Source organism: Stegostoma tigrinum, chromosome 41 (genome assembly GCF_030684315.1).
Source record: "Stegostoma tigrinum isolate sSteTig4 chromosome 41, sSteTig4.hap1, whole genome shotgun sequence".
Taxonomy (NCBI): domain Eukaryota; kingdom Metazoa; phylum Chordata; class Chondrichthyes; order Orectolobiformes; family Stegostomatidae; genus Stegostoma; species Stegostoma tigrinum.
The window spans coordinates 9,205,160-9,224,249 of record NC_081394.1 but is presented as its reverse complement, the minus strand read 5'-3'; the positions used below and the strand labels follow the sequence as shown (position 1 = coordinate 9,224,249).

At 58.8% G+C, this 19,090-nt stretch overlaps 1 protein-coding gene across 1 annotated transcript in view; it reads right to left on the bottom strand.

Annotated features, from left to right (window-relative positions):
• Positions 1 to 134: 134 nt before the first annotated feature.
• Positions 135 to 19,090, bottom strand: part of arhgef1b (Rho guanine nucleotide exchange factor (GEF) 1b) — an 80,865-nt gene continuing 61,909 nt past the window's right edge. The window contains 8 exon segments of the mRNA XM_059641411.1: positions 135 to 398; positions 5,804 to 5,970; positions 8,235 to 8,540; positions 9,861 to 10,046; positions 11,649 to 11,725; positions 12,601 to 12,711; positions 16,584 to 16,671; positions 18,382 to 18,549. Of these exon segments, the coding sequence (XP_059497394.1) occupies positions 135 to 398; positions 5,804 to 5,970; positions 8,235 to 8,540; positions 9,861 to 10,046; positions 11,649 to 11,725; positions 12,601 to 12,711; positions 16,584 to 16,671; positions 18,382 to 18,549 (1,367 nt within the window).

Below are 19,090 nucleotides of genomic sequence, written 5' to 3'. Positions count from 1 at the left end.
ACCCCGCAGCGTTCCAAGATGGGTGGGATAGCTGTGGGAAATCAGCCCCGGCGATCCTTCCGTGCCGTTGGCATGGACCACCCTGTCCGCCAGGGGGCAGACAACATGCCCCACCCCCCCTGCCCCCACCACCCTCAAAAGGAACCAGAGTTATGGACAGGAGCTTCTGAGCAAAGACAGCAGCAGCGTCTCCAGGAATCCCGCACCGTCCAGGGCATTTTGTTATGGCCTGTGATTTCTTTCTCTGTACCCCCTGGGCGTTTGCACATGCCACCCTGTGGTCTGGAATCGTCCCCGCACTCACCCAACGGCTGCCTGTGGCACCCTGGCATATGGCGCGGTCCTGCCGTCAGCTTCAGCAAGGCCTGCCGCAGTCTGTGATAGTCCTCTTCCATTGTCTAGGGGGCCCAGGGTGAGGGTGAGGGAGAGGGAGGGGGTGGGGTGTAGAGAGCGGGGAGGAGAGAGTGCAGGGGGGGGAGAGAGAGCACGGGGGGGGGGAAGAGAGAGCGTGGGGGGGGGGAAGAGAGAGCGTGGGGGGGGGAAAGAGAGAGCGTGGGGGGGGGAAGAGAGGAGCGCGGGGGGGGGAGAGAGAGCGCGGGGGGGGAGAGAGAGCGCGGGGGGGAGAGAGAGCGCGGGGGGGAGAGAGAGCGCGGGGGGGAGAGAGAGCGTGGGGGGGGGGGGAAGAGAGAGCGTGGGGGGGGGGAAGAGAGAGCGTGGGGGGGGGAAGAGAGAGCGCGGGGGGGGAGAGAGAGCGCGGGGGGGGGAGAGAGAGCGCGGGGGGGGGAGAGAGAGCGCGGGGGGGGAGAGAGAGCGCGGGGGGGAGAGAGAGCGCGGGGGGGGGAGAGAGAGCGCGGGGGGGGAGAGAGAGCGCGGGGGGGGGAGAGAGGAGCGCGGGGGGGAGAGAGAGCGCGGGGGGGGAGAGAGAGCGCGGGGGGGAGAGAGAGCGCGGGGGGGAGAGAGAGCGCGGGGAGGTGGGGGAAGAGAGAGCGCGGGGGGGAGAGAGAGCGCGCGGGGAGGTGGGGGAAGAGAGAGCGCGGGGGGGAGAGAGAGCGCGCGGGGGGGGAGAGAGAGCGCGGGGGGGGGGAGAGAGAGCGCGGGGGGGGGAGAGAGAGCGCGGGGGGGGGAGAGAGAGCGCGGGGGGGGGAGGAGAGAGCGCGGGGGGGGGGAGAGAGAGCGCGGGGGGGGAGAGAGAGCGCGGGGGGGAGAGAGAGCGCGGGGAGGTGGGGGAAGAGAGAGCGCGGGGGGGAGAGAGAGCGCGCGGGGAGGTGGGGGAAGGAGAGAGCGCGGGGGGAGAGAGAGCGCGCGGGGGGGAGAGAGAGCGCGGGGGGGGGGAGAGAGAGCGCGGGGGGGGGAGAGAGAGCGCGGGGGGGGGAGAGAGAGCGCGGGGGGGGGGAGAGAGAGCGCGGGGGGGGAGAGAGAGCGCGGGGGGGGGGAGAGAGAGCGCGGGGGGGGGAGAGAGAGCGCAGGGGGGGGAGAGAGAGCGCGGGGGGGGAGAGAGAGCGCGGGGGGGGGAGAGAGAGCGCGGGGGGGGGGAGAGAGAGCGGCGGGGGGGGAGAGAGCGCGGGGGGGGAGAGAGAGCGCGGGGGGGAGAGAGAGAGCGCGGGGGGGGAAGAGAGAGAGCGCGGGGGGGGAGAGAGAGCGCGGGGGGGGGGAGAGAGAGCGCGGGGGGGGAGAGAGAGCGCGGGGGGGGAGAGAGAGCGCGGGGGGGGAGAGAGAGCGCGGGGGGGGAGAGAGAGCGCGGGGGGGGAGAGAGAGCGCGGGGGGGAGAGGAGAGCGCGGGGGGGGGAGAGAGAGCGCGGGGGGGGAGAGAGAGCGCGGGGGGGGAGAGAGAGCGCGGGGGGGGAGAGAGAGAGCGCGGGGGGGAGAGAGAGCGCGCGGGGAGGTGGGGGAAGAGAGAGCGCGGGGGGGAGAGAGAGCGCGCGGGGGGGAGAGAGAGCGCGCGGGGAGGTGGGGGAAGAGAGAGCGCGGGGGGGAGAGAGAGCGCGCGGGGGGGAGAGAGAGCGCGCGGGGGGAGAGAGAGCGCGCGGGGGGGAGAGAGAGCGCGCGGGGGGGAGAGAGAGCGCGCGGGGGGGAGAGAGAGCGCGGGGGGGGAGAGAGAGCGCGGGGGGGGGTGAGAGAGAGCGCGGGGGGGGGAGAGAGAGCGCGGGGGGGGGAGAGAGAGAGCGGGCGGGGGGGAGAGAGAGCGCGGGGGGGGAGAGAGAGCGCGGGGGGGGGGAGAGAGAGCGCGGGGGGGGGAGAGAGAGCGCGGGGGGGGGAGAGAGAGCGCGGGGGGGGGGGAGAGAGAGCGCGGGGGGGGGGATACGAGAGAGCGCGGGGGGGGAGGAGAGAGCGCGGGGGGGAGAGAGAGCGCGGGGGGGGGAGAGAGGGGGAGGGAGAGAGCGCGGGGGGGGGAGAGAGAGCGCGGGGGGGGAGAGAGAGCGCGGGGGGGGGAGAGAGAGCGCGGGGGGGGGAGAGAGAGCGCGGGGGGGGAGAGAGAGCGCGGGGGGGGGAGAGAGAGCGCGGGGGGGGGAGAGAGAGCGCGGGGGGGGGAGAGAGAGCGCGGGGGGGGGAGAGAGAGCGCGGGGGGGGGGAGAGAGCGCGGGGGGGGGGAGAGAGAGCGCGGGGGGGGGAGAGAGAGCGCGGGGGGGGGAGAGAGAGCGCGGGGGGGGAGAGAGAGAGCGCGGGGGGGGGGAGAGAGAGCGCGGGGGAGAGAGAGAGCGCGGGGGAGAGAGAGAGCGCGGGGGAGAGAGAGAGCGCGGGGGAGAGAGAGAGACGCGTGGGGAGGTGGGGGAAGAGAGAGCGCGGGGGGGAGAGAGAGAGCATGGGGGGAAGAGAGAGCGCGCGGGAGGAGAGAGAGCGCGGGGGGAGGTGGGGGAAGAGAGAGCGCGGGGGGAGGTGGGGGGGAAGCGAGAGCGCGGGGGGAGGTGGGGGGGAAGAGAGAGCGCGGGGGGAGGTGGGGGAAGAGAGAGCGCGGGGGGAGAGAGAGAGCGCGGGGGAGAGAGAGAGCGCGGGGGAGAGAGGGAGGAGAGAGCGCGGGGGGAGAGCGCGAGAGCGCGGGGGAGAGCGAGAGCGCGGGGGAGAGCGAGAGCGCGGGGGAGAGCGAGAGCGCGGGGGGAGAGCGAGAGCGCGCGGGGGAGAGAGAGCGCGCGGGGGAGAGAGAGCGCGCGGGGGAGAGGAGAGCGCGCGGGGGAGAGAGAGCGCGCGGGGGAGAGAGAGCGCGCGGGGGAGAGAGAGCGCGCGGGGGAGAGAGAGCGCGCGGGGGGGAGAGAGAGCGCGCGGGGGAGAGAGAGCGCGCGGGGGAGAGAGAGCGCGCGGGGGAGAGAGAGCGCGCGGGGGAGAGAGAGCGCGCGGGGGAGAGAGAGAGAGCGCGGGGGAGAGAGAGAGAGCGCGGGGAGAGAGAGAGAGCGCGCGGGGAGAGAGAGAGCGCGCGGGGGAGAGAGAGAGCGCGGGGGAGAGAGAGAGAGCGCGGGGGAGAGAGAGAGCGCGGGGGAGAGAGAGAGCGCGGGGAGAGAGAGAGCGCGGGGGGAGAGAGAGAGCGCGGGGGAGAGAGAGAGCGCGGGGGAGAGAGAGAGCGCGGGGGAGAGAGAGAGCGCGGGGGAGAGGAGAGAGCGCGGGGGAGAGAGAGAGCGCGGGGGAGAGAGAGAGCGCGGGGGAGAGAGAGAGCGCGGGGGAGGTGGGGAAGAGAGAGCGCGGGGGGGAGAGAGAGCGCGGGGGGAGGTGGGGGAAGAGAGAGCGCGGGGGGGGGAGAGAGAGAGCGCGGGGGGGAAGAGAGAGAGCGCGGGGGGGAAAGAGAGAGCGCGCGGGGTGGAAGAGAGAGAGCGCGGGGTGGAAGAGAGAGAGCGCGGGGTGGAAGAGAGAGAGCGCGGGGGGGAAGAGAGAGCGCGGGGGGGAAGAGAGAGAGCGCGGGGGGAAGAGAGAGAGCGCGGGGGGAAGAGAGAGAGCGCGGGGGGGAAGAGAGAGAGCGCGGGGGGAAGAGAGAGAGCGCGGGGGGGAAGAGAGAGAGCGCGGGGGGAAGAGAGAGAGCGCGGGGGGGAAGAGAGAGAGCGCGGGGGGAAGAGAGAGAGCGCGGGGGGGAAGAGAAGAGAGCGCGGGGGGGAAGAGAGAGAGCGCGGGGGGGAAGAGAGAGAGCGCGGGGGGAGAGAGAGAGCGCGGGGGGGAGAGAGAGCGCGGGGGGAAGAGAGAGAGCGCGGGGGGGAAGAGAGAGAGCGCGGGGGGGAAGAGAGAGAGCGCGGGGGGAAGAGAGAGAGCGCGGGGGGGAAGAGAGAGAGCGCGGGGGGAAGAGAGAGAGCGCGGGGGGAAGAGAGAGAGCGCGGGGGGGAGAGAGAGAGCGCGGGGGGGAGAGAGAGAGCGCGGGGGGGAGAGAGAGAGCGCGGGGGGGAGAGAGAGCGCGGGGGGAGAGAGAGAGCGCGGGGGGAGAGAGAGAGCGCGGGGGGAGAGAGAGAGCGCGGGGGGGAGAGAGAGAGCGCGGGGGGGAGAGAGAGAGCGCGGGGGGCGAGAGAGCGCGCGGGGGAGAGAGAGAGCGCGGGGGGGGAGAGAGAGAGCGCGGGGGGGGAGAGAGGAGCGCGGGGGGGGAGAGAGAGAGCGCAGAGAGCGCGGGGGGGGAGAGAGAGAGCGCGGGGGGGGAGAGAGAGAGCGCGGGGGGGGAGAGAGAGAGCGCGGGGGGGAGAGAGAGAGCGCGGGGGGGGAGAGAGAGAGCGCGGGGGGGGAGAGAGAGAGCGCGGGGGGGGAGAGAGAGAGCGCGGGGGGGGAGAGAGAGAGCGCGGGGGGGGAGAGAGAGAGCGCGGGGGGGAGGTGGGGGAAGAGAGAGCGCGGGGGGAGGTGGGGGAAGAGAGAGCGAGAGAGAGAGAGCACGACAGAGACAGAGCAACACAGAGAGAAAGGAGAGACAGTTAGAGAGAAAGAGATATAGAGAGATAGAGAGACACAGAGAGAGAGAGAGGCATGAGAACCAGCAACGTGTATTGATGCCACTCCCCCAAACTGAGACAGCTGATGCCTCCTCCCCCCACCCCCACAAACCTCACAGGCATTCAGGCTCCTCCTCAGAAACATCGGCCCTCAACCACTTTGTGAACTGAATATAAAAACAAATTGAAGCTCCCTCTACACTGTCCCACCTGTCAAACAATCCCAGGGACAGGGATAGCGACAGCACGGGGTTCGATACAGAGTAAAGCTCCCTCTACGCTGTCCCACCTGTCAAACAATCCCAGGGACAGGGATAGCGACAGCACGGGGTTAGATACAGAGTAAAGCTCCCTCTACACTGTCCCACCTGTCAAACAATCCCAGGGACAGGGATAGCGACAGCACGGGGTCAGATACAGAGTAAAGCTCCCTCGACACTGTCCCACCCGTCAAACACTCCCAGGGACAGGGATAGCGACAGCACCGGGTTAGATACAGAGTAAAGCTCCCTCGACACTGTCCCACCCGTCAAACACTCCCAGGGACAGGGATAGCGACAGCACCGGGTTAGATACAGAGTAAAGCTCCCTTTACACTGTCCCACCCGTCAAACACTCCCAGGGACAGGGATTGCGACAGCACAGGGTTAGATACAGAGTAAAGCTCCCTCTACACTGTCCCACCCGTCAAACACTCCCAGGGACAGGGATAGCGACAGCACGGGGGTAGATACAGAGTAAAGCTCCCTCTACACTGTCCCCCCCTGCATCAAACACTCCCAGGGACAGGGATAGCGACAGCATGGGGTTAGATACAGTGTAAAGCTCCCTCTACACTGTCCCTCCATCAAACATCCAGGACTATACAGTACTGGCCTGTAGCCACTCTGCAACTCCATTCTCCTCTCGCCTCTCACCTTCAGATGCTGAATCTTGACCAGGAGGCTGTTCATTTTCCGCTCCATCTCCTCGGCCTGTTCCAGGGACAGGATGACGGGGGTTCTGCTGGTTTCTGAGTCTCCGTCGTTGGCCGTGGACCGGGCAGCACCCTCGGGAAGAGATTGTTTACCGTGCAAATCCTCTGCTGTGGATCATGGCACATGGGAGTGCACGGAGACTTTTAGTCTGTTGTCACCATGAGAGATCTCCCTGAGCCGTCCCTCAGCCTGCCCTCATCTCATCGCCTGCCCCCCCCCCGCCCCCCGCACTCAAACATGTTTCCCTCTTTCCCCTCAATTTTTTTTCCTTTCGGGAGCTCCCATTGAATCTCCTTTCTCGCTTAGCCTCGCAGGCAGCAGACTCCAGGTTGCAATTACTTGCTGTGTCAGAAAGAGAAATTCTCCTCCCCAGGTCCTCCACCCACCCTGGAATCACAGCCCAACTCTCTGTATCCCTCTAGTGTCCAACCCTCCCGCCCCTGCCTTTCTTCCTCGCCGATCAAAGCCACCTCAATTTCAACGCCTCCGTCCGATCGGAGCTCACTGGAGCGTAGGAGGTTGAGGGGGTGACCCGAGAGAGGGGCATGGCTAAGGTGAATGCCAACAGTCTTGTCCCCAGGGTCAGGAGGTGGGGTTTAAAACTCAAGGACATACTGTTAAGGGGAGAGGAGAAAGGGCGTGAGGGCTAGCTTTTTTTTTTAAACGTACAGAGCGTATGGGAGGAAGTGATGGATGTTGGTACAGTTACAATTAAAAGACATTTGAGTAAGTACAAGATTGGAAAGGTTCAGAGAGATGTGTGCCAAATGCAGGCAGGTGGGACTAGTTTAGTTGGAGAAAATTGTCAGCTTGTTGGACTGAAGCGTCTGCTTCCGTGTTGTATAACTCTACGAATCTTTTCTGGCAGCCCTGCAATGGGCCAGACCAAAACCTCTTCAAATATATCAAGGAAATAGCGCAGATCCCAACTTTTATCCATTTAAAGGCAAGCGTAAAGTATAATGTTCCAGACTGGTACTCAGTTTTAAGCAAAACACACTTGATTCTTACCCTGTAGCTAAAATACAAACAAAAGAAAGAATAATTGCTGTAACTTTAACTCTATTGGAAAACTTATTCGAATAATAGATTATTTAAATACTAAACAATAACTGCTCCAATATAGTAACACCCTAGAATCATACCTTTGGCAAAGGCAATTTCAGTGAAACAAATTGTCTCATTTGTGGAGTTTCTCCAGTTCAGAAAGATAGAACATCAAGGCAAAATCCTAGTAGAGAGGGGAGTATGGCATCTTGCAGAACCAACTACCAAGCCCCACAACTGCTGGAAGTTAAAGCAAAACCCTGGTTCTGTGGGAGCCTGAATCCACCCACTCATGCTGCTTCTATTAAAAAATAACCCAAGGCCTCACAAGCTGTTTACTTCATTGGCTTGGAAAAAACAGCTCGACACCTCTCCTCTCAGAACAAAACAGGACAAAATACACCTTCCAAAGTCATAGTATCGTCATGTCCCTTTCTCTCTCTCACTCTCCCTACCCCTCCTGAATCTATCCCCTTTCCCACCTGCCCATTTTCTCCCCCACCCCAACGTGCCATGCCCCCTTTCCCACCCCCTTATGTGTTTTTAGCCCTAATCTCTCAGAATCCATTACCCTCTGCACATCCAGAGAGCTGCCCAAAGCCTCTCCCACCATCTCCAAGGCACAAGGCAGGAGTGAGATGGAATACTCCCCACTTGCCCCTGGATGGGGGCAGCCCCAACACTCAGGAAGCTCGACACCATCCAGGACAAAGCCGCCCCCACTTGATTGGCACCACATCCACAAACACTCCCTCCCCCCACCGACGCTCAGTCACAGCAGTGTGTACCGTCTACGAGATGCACTGCATCTTCCTCAGGCAGCACCTTCCAAACTCACGACCACTTCCATCCAGATGGACAAGGGGCAGCAGATACATGGGAACACCAGCCCCCTGTGCGTTCCCCTCCACTCCCCATCCTGACTCGGAAATGTATCTGCTGTTCCTTCACTGTCGCTGGCTCAAAATCCTGGAATTCCTTCCTTGAGGGTCATTGCGGGTCAACCCGCATCAGGTGGACTTCAGCTGTTCAAGCTCACCACCTCCACCACCTCGAGGGGCAGCTAGGAAGAGAGCAATAAATGCCGAGCCCAGCCAGTGATGCCCAATAATATTGGGCGCTTCTTGTTACCAATTGACAACCAAGAGTCCTTCCGATCCCAGTGGCACTACTCCTAACTCCAATTAATAACTAAAAAGTGTTCAAAAGTAAAAGTAACAGTGACCAGCGCTTTTCCTTACAGCTCTACTTTGCAGATGAGGCTTCAAGTTTTTGGAAGAATGCTGAGTACTGGCCTCAAAATGTGCCAGCCTGCTGGTCTTACCTGCCCCTTTCAGCTGAAACTCCTCGTCCCCCTGTCTCTCGGGCGGCTCCTCTGTGCCTTCGCCTTCTCCTCTCCCCTCGCCCTGGGTCTCGGCTTCCTGCTGCCCATCCACTGCCGCAACTGCCTCCTCTTCCTGCTCCTGCTCGTCCTCCTCCTCGTCCTCCTCCTCCTCCTCCTCGCTACCGCCACCACCATTGGCTTGGGCATCGCCCTCGCCAGCGTCAGGCTCCCGTTCGGTGGCGGTCAGCGCCGAAGGCTCCTTGGCGGCCCTCTTGCTCGTCTTGAGCTCCCGCTTCATCGCGTGGACTGCAGGCCAAGGGGAAAAAGAGTGGTTGGTCAAAGCAGCTCAAAAGCGGGCGCCTAGGGACAAGAGGGGGCCATTCAGCCCTATGAGGGATGGGGGGAGGGGGGCGAAGGGTAGGAAGTGAGGGAAGGAGAAGGGGAGTAGAATGATGGGAGATGGGGATAGACTGAGAAAAAGTCAAGGGGGAGACAGACTGAAGATGAGGGGAGAGTGAGAGAAAGAAAACAAAGACAGGGAAGATGGCAGAGAGGGTGAGATTGAGGAGGCGTTAATGAGGAACGATGAGGGAAGGAGAGGGAGAAGCCAGGTAGCAATGAGTGACAGAGGATGGTGGGGGGAGGGAGGGAGGGGACGGCGAGGCTGGCTGAGTGCAGAAGCATGGGGTGGGGAGAGATGAGGGCATTGGGAAGTTGCTGGCAGAGCTCTCAGTCACAATATGTGAAGCACTTGGACTGAGCCTCATATGCACATTCCAGTCAACCTCAGCTGCTTCAGAAAAGCTGTATGTGTGCGATGTGCCATGGTTGTGTGTGTGCGCCTGTGCGTGCGTGCGTGCGCACGTGTGCGAGAGCGAGAGAGTGAGTGCATACGTCTGTGCGTGCACGTGTGCACCCGTGAGCATGTGGGCTCCTATGAGTGGGTGCATGCGCACGTGAGTGACAGCGAAAGTGAGACGGTGTGTGTGCGTGCGCGTATGTTTGTGCGTGTGCACACACATGTCTGCATGTGCACGTGTGTGTCTGCCTGTTGAGAGGAAGTGGAGTGTGTGTACGTGCACGTGCCTGACAGAAAGTGAGAGAGAGTGTGTGTGTATGCATGCATGTGTGTCTGTGTGGGCTTGTGTGTGTATGCCTATCAGAGAAAATGAGATGGTTGGTATGTGTGCGCGTATGAGTGTGTGCGCGTGTGAGAGTGAGAGTGTATATGTGCGCGTCTGTCTGACAGAAAGTGAGGGGGGTGTGTGTGGTGTATGTATGTGTGCGTGTGCGTGTGCATGTGTGCACATGTATTCACGCACGTGTGCGTGTATGCAAGCACGTGTGTGTATGTGCATGTGCACACTTGCATATGTGTGCGTGTGTGTACGTATCCGCACGCGCGCACGTGTGTGTGTGTGTGTGTGTGTGTGTGTGTGTGTGTCTGTTTGAGAGAAAGTGAGAGAGTGTGCGTGCGTGTGAGCGCGCGTGTGCGTGTGCACAGGTGTGGGCATAGGCATGTTTGTGCGTGCGTATACGCGCGTGTGTGCATGTGCCGCCTTTGTGTCTGTATGCATGTCTGTGCGGGAAATCGATAGGAGTTGTTCAGCTTTAGGAGGGTCTTACCATCCTCCAATGCTTCGTCTGCGATGTGCTCCGATGGTCCCAAAGCCAGTTTTGCCAGATCCACATCACTGGCTTTGAGGAAGTCATTCAGCGCCTGACCCACACTCTGCATCTCTAAGCCAGGGCGTTCATCCGTACCTATCTCACCGGTTCCACTGTCCTGCGATATACCATCACTGTCCTTGGCTGGGAACAGAGAAAGTCCTCATTGTGGGAGAGTTCAGGTAAATTCATACAATGTTATAGGTTAGAGAAGGCACTGGAGAGACACCATCCTGTCTCTCATGGCTCTGTTTCTAGGCTATGGGGTAGTGAAGGAAAGGGGGTCGTGTTGCGATGGTGCATCAGAGCTCAGGGCATTTTCCCACCCTCCAGAACTCAACCCAACATCCGCCCTGAACCCAAACCATTCAACTCTTCCAACCCAACACCCCCGACCCGAACCCTCCACCCGCCCCGTGTCCGAACTCTCCATCTCCCCCCTCCAGTACCCTCCACCCCCTGTACCTCCCACACCCCTCCAACCCCACGAACCCACTTCCCGCAAGCCCTCTGCTCCCCCGTACTTTCTGCAACACCCCCCGAACCCGCTGCCAACAAACCCATCTCCCACAATTCCCTCGACCCACAAACTCTCCACCCCCCCCACCCCGAACCCTCTGCCCTCGTACTCTCCGCCTCAAACTCTCCACCCCTGGCCTGAAACCCTCCGCCCCTGAACCCTCTGCCCCCAAACCCATATCCCACAGCTCCTCTGACCCCCCAACCCTCCACCCCCGGCCCTGTATCCTCCACCCTCATACTCTCCGCGCCCCCCCCAACCCCGGCCTCAAACCCTCCGCCCCCGAACCCTCTGCCCCCAAAGCCCATCTCCCACAGCTCCTCTGACCCACAAACCCTCTGCCCCTCACCCCGAACCCTCCACCCTCATACTCTCCGCCTCTCCCCCCGCCTCTCCCCCCGCCTCAAACTCTCCACCCCCAGCCCCAAACCCTCCGACTCCCAAACCCTCCACCCCCAGCCTCGAACTCTCCACCCTCGTACTCTCCACACCCCCACGAACTCTCGACCCCCAGCCCCAAACCGTCCACCCCCGAACCCTCTGCCTCCTCATACTATCCAGCTCCCCCCAACCCGAAGCTCTCCACGCTCAGCCAGACGTACCCAGACTGAGCAAATCCCTCCATTTCAAAATAACTCCCTCAGCATCAAACCACTGGTTTCAGACTCACTCCACCTCAAATCCGACTCCTCTGCGTTAACACATCTGTCCCACTTATCTCCAGTCCTCCGTAGCCACAGCCCACCTTCAGCACAACACACCCCTTCTCCCCCCTCCTCACCTCAACGTAGCCCATTGGCTGAAAACCTCTGTTCATCCTCCCCGACCTCAACCTTTTCCCGACCTCAACCCAAACTCTCCAACGCAACCTCCAACTAAAGACTCAGGACACTACCCTTACTCGTAACCCAGTTTCTCACAACCCAAACCCAAAAACAACGCCCCCACCCCCCACCAACCACCCAAAAACACAGCCCAACGGACCATCAGAAACCACCCCTACTCCCGTCCAATCACAGCCCAGTTGAGCCAAATTCGAATCCCAAGAAAGCCAATGGGCTGTTCCTCCTGCCTCTTCCCCACTGCCCGACATGAGCCGACCACCGCCTCAACTCCCTCAGTCCCTCCCGATCCAACCTCACCACTCAGCCCAACGCCATCCCCACCCCCGCCATCACATCCCCACCCCCCACAATCCCAGTGCAGGGTGGGCGCTGACCCCTTACCACTGAACTCGGAGTTGAGTCTGTCGCGAGTCGGGAAGCCGCTGTCGGAGCTGAGCATGGGCTCTCTGTATGACATGCTGCAAGGGAAGGGACAGGGGAAAGCAGTGAGACCTGACTGACTCTCAGCAGGTTGATGCAGCAAGCTGGAAGTGGCCATTCTGTCCCTCAAATCTCGTATACAGACAGGGAAAAATGAATAGAGAAAGCCCCTGGAGCCTGTTACACAGGAGCACGGGGTGGCCACTCAGCCCGGAGTCTGCTACGTACCAAGAAGCAAGGCCCTTCAGCCCCTCAAGCCTGTTACACAGAACATGAGGGGTCACCAAGCCCTGGGAGCAACGATGAGACCGTTCAGCCCCTCCAAGCTGTTACACAGGATTGGGAAGAGCCTGTGCATTCCAGCGTGCCTGTGCCAAAGTCTTTGTTGTCACACTGGCTCGCTCCGACACCCCGAGCCGCGTTGGAAAGTTGCTCACCGGCCATTTGAGGCCACGGCACCCGGTCCTGCTCGTCCCCCAGCACTGCATCTTGCCACAGGGAGTAAAACTTCCCAAAGCTACCTCCGGTTCTAAATCCGTGTCCCCTCAACGGTCTGGCATTCCGCTCCTCCAACCCCGCCCCCCCCACTCTGTTACAGCCTCTCTCTCTCTCTCTCTGTCCCACCCACCCGCATTCACCGTTTTCTGTTGGTCACTACGTGAACTTTCCATCTCTCACACACAGCAAGCTACAGGGTCATTTCCATAGCTGGATGTATGGAGATGCTAAATAGGGCCCGTCCCGACTGGGGCTAAAACGAAATACCACCTCGTTTCGGCCCACCTCCGGCGCTCTGACCATCACTGCCGACGCACACCACCACCGCCCCCCCACCACCCCCCCCCCCACCCACCAACGCCAACCCCTAGCACCCCACACCAGCTCCCGCGTCAGCTGGGTGGGTGATACTCACGTAGGGCTGAGGGGTAGGTTGACCGAGGGTGGCACCAGGCTGTTCCGAGGAGCAGCGGAGGGTTTCTGTTGATTGAGGGCTTCCTGGGTGCTCAGAATCCACTCGCACCAGCTGCAGGCAGCACGGGGACAAGAGCCGGGTTTGCGGTGGTGGGGGGGGGGGGGAGGGGGGGGGTTAGGTCACCACAAGAAAAAACACACCCAGATCAACCCCCAGCAAAGCTAATCAACTCTGAACGAACTGGTCCATCGCTAATCCCTATTTCCCCAGCACTTAATCCAAACACTAATGCCAATATTAGTTGGGGGGGGGGGGGGGAGGGGCACCACCTAGAATAGCTGGAAACCTGATGGCAGGGTGGCACAGCGCTTAGCAGCGCCAGGGGCCCCAGTTTGATCCCACCCCCATCGGACGACTGCGTGCACGTGGTTTGCACATTCTCCCCAGGTCCGCGCGCGTTTCCTCCCACAGCTGAGGGATGTCTGGGTTAGGGTGGATTGGACGTGCTAAATAGTCTCATATTGTCCAGGGATAGAACAAAGAAACCTACAGCACAGGAACAGGCCATTCGGCCGTCCAAGCCTGCGCCAATCGAGACCCTCCGTCTAACCTGTCATCTATTTTCTAAGGGTCTGTGTCCATTTGCTCCCTGCCCATCCATGTACCTGTCCAGATATATCTTAAAAGACGCTGACATGTCTGCGCCTACCACCTCCGCTGGCAATGCGTTCCAGGCACCCACCACCCTCTGTGTAAAGAACTTTCCACACATATCTCCCTTAAACTTTCCTCCTCTCACTTTGAACTCATGACCCCTAGTAATTGAGTCCTCCACTCTGGGAAGCTTCTTGCTATCCACCTCGTCTATACCCCTCATGATTTTGTAGACCTCAATCAGGACCCCCCTCAATCTCCGTCTTTCTAACGAAAATAATCCTAATCTACTCAACCTCTCTTCATAGCTAGCACCCTCCATACCAGGCAACATCCTGGTGAACCTCCTCTGCACCCTCTCCAAAGCATCCACATCCTTTTGGTAATGTGGTGACCAGAACTGTGTACAGTACTCCAAATGTGGCCGAACCAAAGTCCTATACAACTGCAACATGACCTGCCAACTCTTGTACTCAATACCCCGCCCAACGAAGGAAAGCATGCCATATGCATTTTTGACCACCCTATTGACCTGCATTGCCACCTTCAAGGAACAATGGGCCTGAACACCCAAATCTCTCTGTTCATCAACTTTCCCTAGAACTTTTCCATTTACTGTAAAGTTCACCCTTGAATTTGATCTTCCAAAATGCATCACCTCGCATTTGCCCGGATTGAGCTCCATCTGCCATTTATCTGCCCAACTCTCCGGTCTGTCTATATTCTGCTGTAATCTCTTACAGTCCCCTTCACTATCTGCTACTCCACCAATCTTAGTGTCATCAGCAAACTTGCTGATCAGATCACCTACACCTTCCTCCAGATCATTTACATATATCACAAACAACAGTGGTCTCAGCACAGATCCCTGTGGAACACCACTGGTTACAGGTCTCCAATTTGAGAAACTCCCTTCTACTACTACCCTCTGTCTCCTGTTGCCTAGCCAGTTTTTTATCCATCTAGCTAGCACACCCTGGACCCCATGTGACTTCACTCTTTCCATCAGCCTGCCATGGGGAACCTTATCAAACACCTTACTGAAGTCCATGTATATGACATCTACAGCCTTTCCCTCATCAATCAACTTTGTCACGTCCTCAAAGAATTCTATTAAGTTGGTAAGACATGACCTTCCCTGTACAAAACCATGTTGCCTATCACTGATACGCCCATTTTCTTCCAAATGGGAATAGATCCTATCCCTCAGTATCTTCTCCAGTAGCTTCTCTACCACTGACGTCAGGCTCACCGGTCGATAATTACCTGGATTATCCTTGCTGCCCTTTTTAAACAAGGGGACAACATTGGCAAGTCTCCAGTCCTCTGGGACCTCACCCATGTCTAAGGACAGTGCAAAGATATCTGTTAGGGCCCCGGCTATTTCCTCTCTCGCTTCCCTCAGTAACCTGGGATAGATCCCATCCAGACCTGGGGACTTGTCCACCTTAATGTCTTTCAGGATACCTAACACTTCCTCCTTCCTTATGTCAACTTGACCTACAGTAAGCAAACATCTATCCCTAACCTCAACATCCGTCATGTCCCTCTCCTTGGTGAATACCGATGCAAAGTACTCGTTAAGAATGTCACCCATTTTCTCTGACTCAGCGCATAACTTTCCTTCTTTGTCCTTAAGTGGGCCAATCTTTTCTCTAGTTACCCTCTTGCTCTTTTTATATGAATAAAAGGCTTTGGGATTTTCCATAACCATGTTTGCCAGCAATATCTCATGTCCTCTCTTAGCCCTCTTAATCCCACATTTCAGATTCGCTCTACATTCCCGATATTCTTGCAAAGCTTCGTCTGTCTTCAGTCGCCTAGACCTCATGTATGCTTCCTTTTTTCTCTTGGCTAGTCTCACAATTTCACCTGTTATCCATGGCTCCCTAATCTTGCCATTTCTATTCCTCATTTTCACAGGAACATGTCTCTCCTGCATGCTAAGCAACCTCTCTTTAAAAGCCTCCCACATATCAAATGTGGATTTACCTTCAAACAGTTTCTCCCAATCTACATTCCTTAGATCCTGCCGACTCTTGGTATAGTCGGCCTTCCCCCAGTTTGGTACTCTTCCTTTAGGACCACTCCTATCCTTGTCCATGAGTATTGTAAAACTTACGGAATTGTGGTCGCTATTTCCAAAGTAGTCCCCTACTGTAATATCAATGACCAGACCGGGTTCATTCCCCAGCACCAGGTCCAGTATGGCCCCTTCCCGAGTTGGACGACATACTGCTCTAGAAAACCCTCCTGGACACACCTTACAAATTCTGCTCCATCTTGACGTCTAACACTGAGTGAATCCCAGTCAATGTTGGGAAAATTAAAATCTCCCATCACCACCACCCCGTTTCTCCTGCACCTTTCCATTATCTGTTTACATATTTTTGTGCGGGTTAGGGTAGATTGGCCGTGCTAAATTGTCCCATAGTGCTCAGGGTTGTGCGGGTCAGGGTGGATTGGCCGTGCTCAATTATGCATAGCTTTCAGGGATGCAGGGGTTGGCCAAGGGAAATGGATGGTCAGAGGGCAGGGGGTGGGACTGCGTGTGGGCTTCCCTTTGGAGGGTCTGCGCCAGCTCGAAGGGCAGTCTGTCTGCACGAGAGAGATGCCACGAAGCAAAGCATCATAATGAACCCGCGCTGGCAAGCAAAACAGCTGGTAAATACTGTTGAGTGCAAAAGATCGCAGGCACTGGAGATTTGAGGCTGGCTTTGGGAAGCAGCAATGCTCACCTCTGAGCCAGGGTACCCCCTCTTTATTAAAACATGTGCGTTTCGGTTTTAAATGAGGTGGAAAAGTAGAAAAGTTTACGAAGAGTTTTACGTGGCATTTTCTGCACAATTGAGGGAGGGGGCTGATTAGAAACTGAAGACTAATTTCATTTTTTTTATAAAATGATGAAAAGAAACACGGAGAACTTATGTGGATGATGCATTATTTTGCATTAAAATAGCCACAAGCTTAAAAGCTGGCCAGAGCCAATGGTTAGTTTATGGCCAAGTGCTGTTTCTCAGTTGGAGCTGGCCTTCCCTTCGACACCCTTGCCATGGTTGGCAGCCAGTCCACATTTGCTATTCGACCAGGCGATGCTTCATCCAAGCGAGGCCCACTGTCCCGTCCCTCGTTTCCCACACACCCTCCAACTCCTGCTGCTATTCAAGCTGCGGGAACTGATGCCGCACTCCCACTTCTGGCCTGAGCCGAGCGCCCCCACCACCGCCCCACCACCCCCCGCCCCTGTCCTGGTGCCCCAACCCGCCCCCAACTCCGGTGGGATACGCTGACACCTCCCCACCCCACCCCGAGGTTGACCGGCCACTCACTTCCTCCTCTCGGAGACCGTCTGTGCCACTAGCTCGTAAATGTGTGCGCCTGTGTTGGTCTGGAAAAGGACGAAGAATGCTTTGCGGTCTGCAACACAAAGAGGAGCGTTTGCAAAGGTGGGGCAGGTTTACAGGCATTAATTACAAATGTCTTACAGGCAAAAAAAACACACACACATACATCAGGCAGAAGGTAAGGAAAGGCTCACGTGTACAAGTACACAGCCAGATACAGCCTGACAAAGCAATAGACAGGCAACTGTGTACACACGCAGCCAGAGTGAAAGACAAACATAAACACAATGACACACACAGACACTCGCACACAATGACAGACACACACGGACACACACACACACGGCCGTGTGTGTGTGTACCTGCGCGTCTGTCGAGGTGTGTGTATCTATGTGTGCCTGCGTATCTGCGTGTCTGTCATTGTGTGGGTGCATGTGTGTGTCACTGAGCGTGCGTGTCTGTCATTGTATGTGAGTGCGCTCATGCGTGCCTGTCATTGTGTCTGCGTGTGCATGCACGTGCCTGCCTGTGCGTGTGCTTGGGGGAGTCTGTGCGTGAGAGAGTCTGTGCGTCGGTGTTCCTCTGTGTGTGTGCGTGCGTGCCTGTGTCTTGCTGTGTGTGCGTGCGAGAGAGAGAGTGTGTGACTGTGTCTTGCTGTGCGCGTGTGCGTCCACGCGCTTGTCATTGTTTGTATGTGCGCGTGTGTATGCCTTTGTGAGTGCGTGCATGTGTGTGTGTGAGAGAGAGGGAGTGTGTGAGCGCGAGAGTGTGCGCGAGAGTGTGCGCGAGAGTGTGCGCGAGAGTGTGCGCGAGAGTGTGCGCGAGAGTGTGCGCGAGAGTGTGCGCGAGAGTGTGCGCGAGAGTGTGCGCGTGAGAGAGAGTGTGAGAGAGAGTGTGTCTGTGTCTTGCTGTATGCGTGTGCATGTGCGCGCTTGTCATTGTGTGTGTGTGTGTGTGTGTGTGTGTGTGTGTGTGTGTGTGTGTGTGTGTGCGCGCGCGTCTGCCTGTCTGTCTGTCAATGCGAGTGTGTGCCTGCCTTTGAGTGTGCATGTGCGTGTGCACTCATGCACGCCTGAGTGTGCGCGCACACGCCCGCCTGTGTGCCTGCCATTGCGAGTGCGTGAGTGAGTGTGTGCACGCACCTGCCTTTGTGTGTGTTTGTCTGTCATTGTGAGTGTGTGCACGCGTGTCTGTGTGCCTGTCATTGTGTGTGTGTATATGTGCGAGTGTGTGCATGTGCGTGTCTGCGCGCGCGTGTCTGTGTCAGAATGCGTACCTGTGTGTGCGCCTACCTTAACGTGCGTGTCTGTCTGTCATTGCGAGTGTGTGCGCGCCTGCCTTTGAGAGTGTGAGTGTGCGCGTGCGTGTGCCTGTCATTGCATGTGCGTGTATGCATGCATGTGTGCACGTGTGTCTGTGTGAGAATGTGTGCCTGCGTCTGACTTACCTTTATGTGTGCGTCTGTCTGTCATTGCGAGTGCGTGTGTGTGCGTCTGCGTGATTGTGTCAGACGTGCCAGACGTGCCAGATTCAACAAGCGTGCGATAGTAGGAACTTCCTGGCTGGCCGAAACGCAAACAGCCCACACGCACAGCAAGCTCCTGCGCACAGCCAGTTGGCTGTTACTGTGCTGCCTGTCTTCTGTGTCTCACGAGAGATTAACGCCAGCAGGGAGTAATCGATAGCAAGCGAGCCTGGGCCGAGCCCACCTGGGAGGGAGGGAGTCCCGAGCACTGGCATCCCTCCGCCACCCGTGCCCCAGTAGCCACCATCATGGTCCTACCTGTGGCAACATCCCGAGCCAGCAGGCTGCCAAGTTTGATGATGGGGCACAGCATCTGCTTCCCGTCTGGGCCCCCGACTGCGTTCTTGCTGTGGCATTTCAGCACCATCTTGTCATCGACTTTCTGCATCAGGACCAGGATGTCGTCCAGCAAGAGCACGTGGACATCTGAGAGGGACGGCCAGGGCGGGGGGGGGGGGGCACGCCAGAGAGAGTGAGAGAGTTAGATAGAGGAATACGAGGCACACTAAAGTCAGCAGAAGTAACACGAAGAGTGAAAAGCGGGCCAGGATCAGAGAGAGAGAGAGGGAGAGAGAGAGGGAGAGAGAGAGGGAGAGAGAGAGAGAGAGAGAGAGAGAGAGACGTGGACAGAGAGGGAGAGAGAAAGAGAGAGACATGGTCAGAGAGAGAAGAGAGAGAGATGGACGGGGGTTGGGGGGGGAAGAGAGAGAGAGGCAGAGAGAGACGTGGACAGAGAGGGAGAGAGAAAGAGAGAGACATGGTCAGAGAGAGAAGAAGGAGAAGAGAGAGAGCGTGAGACATGGGCAGAAAGAGAAAGACCGTGTGTGAGAGAGAGAGAGTTTTAGAGAGAGAGAGAGATGGACAGTGAGACAGAAGACAAAGAGAGGGGGAATGACAAGAAGCATGGAAGCAAGAAGAGAGTGACGTGGGAGGAGGAAGTGTGTGGGGGTTGGGAAGGACAGGCAGT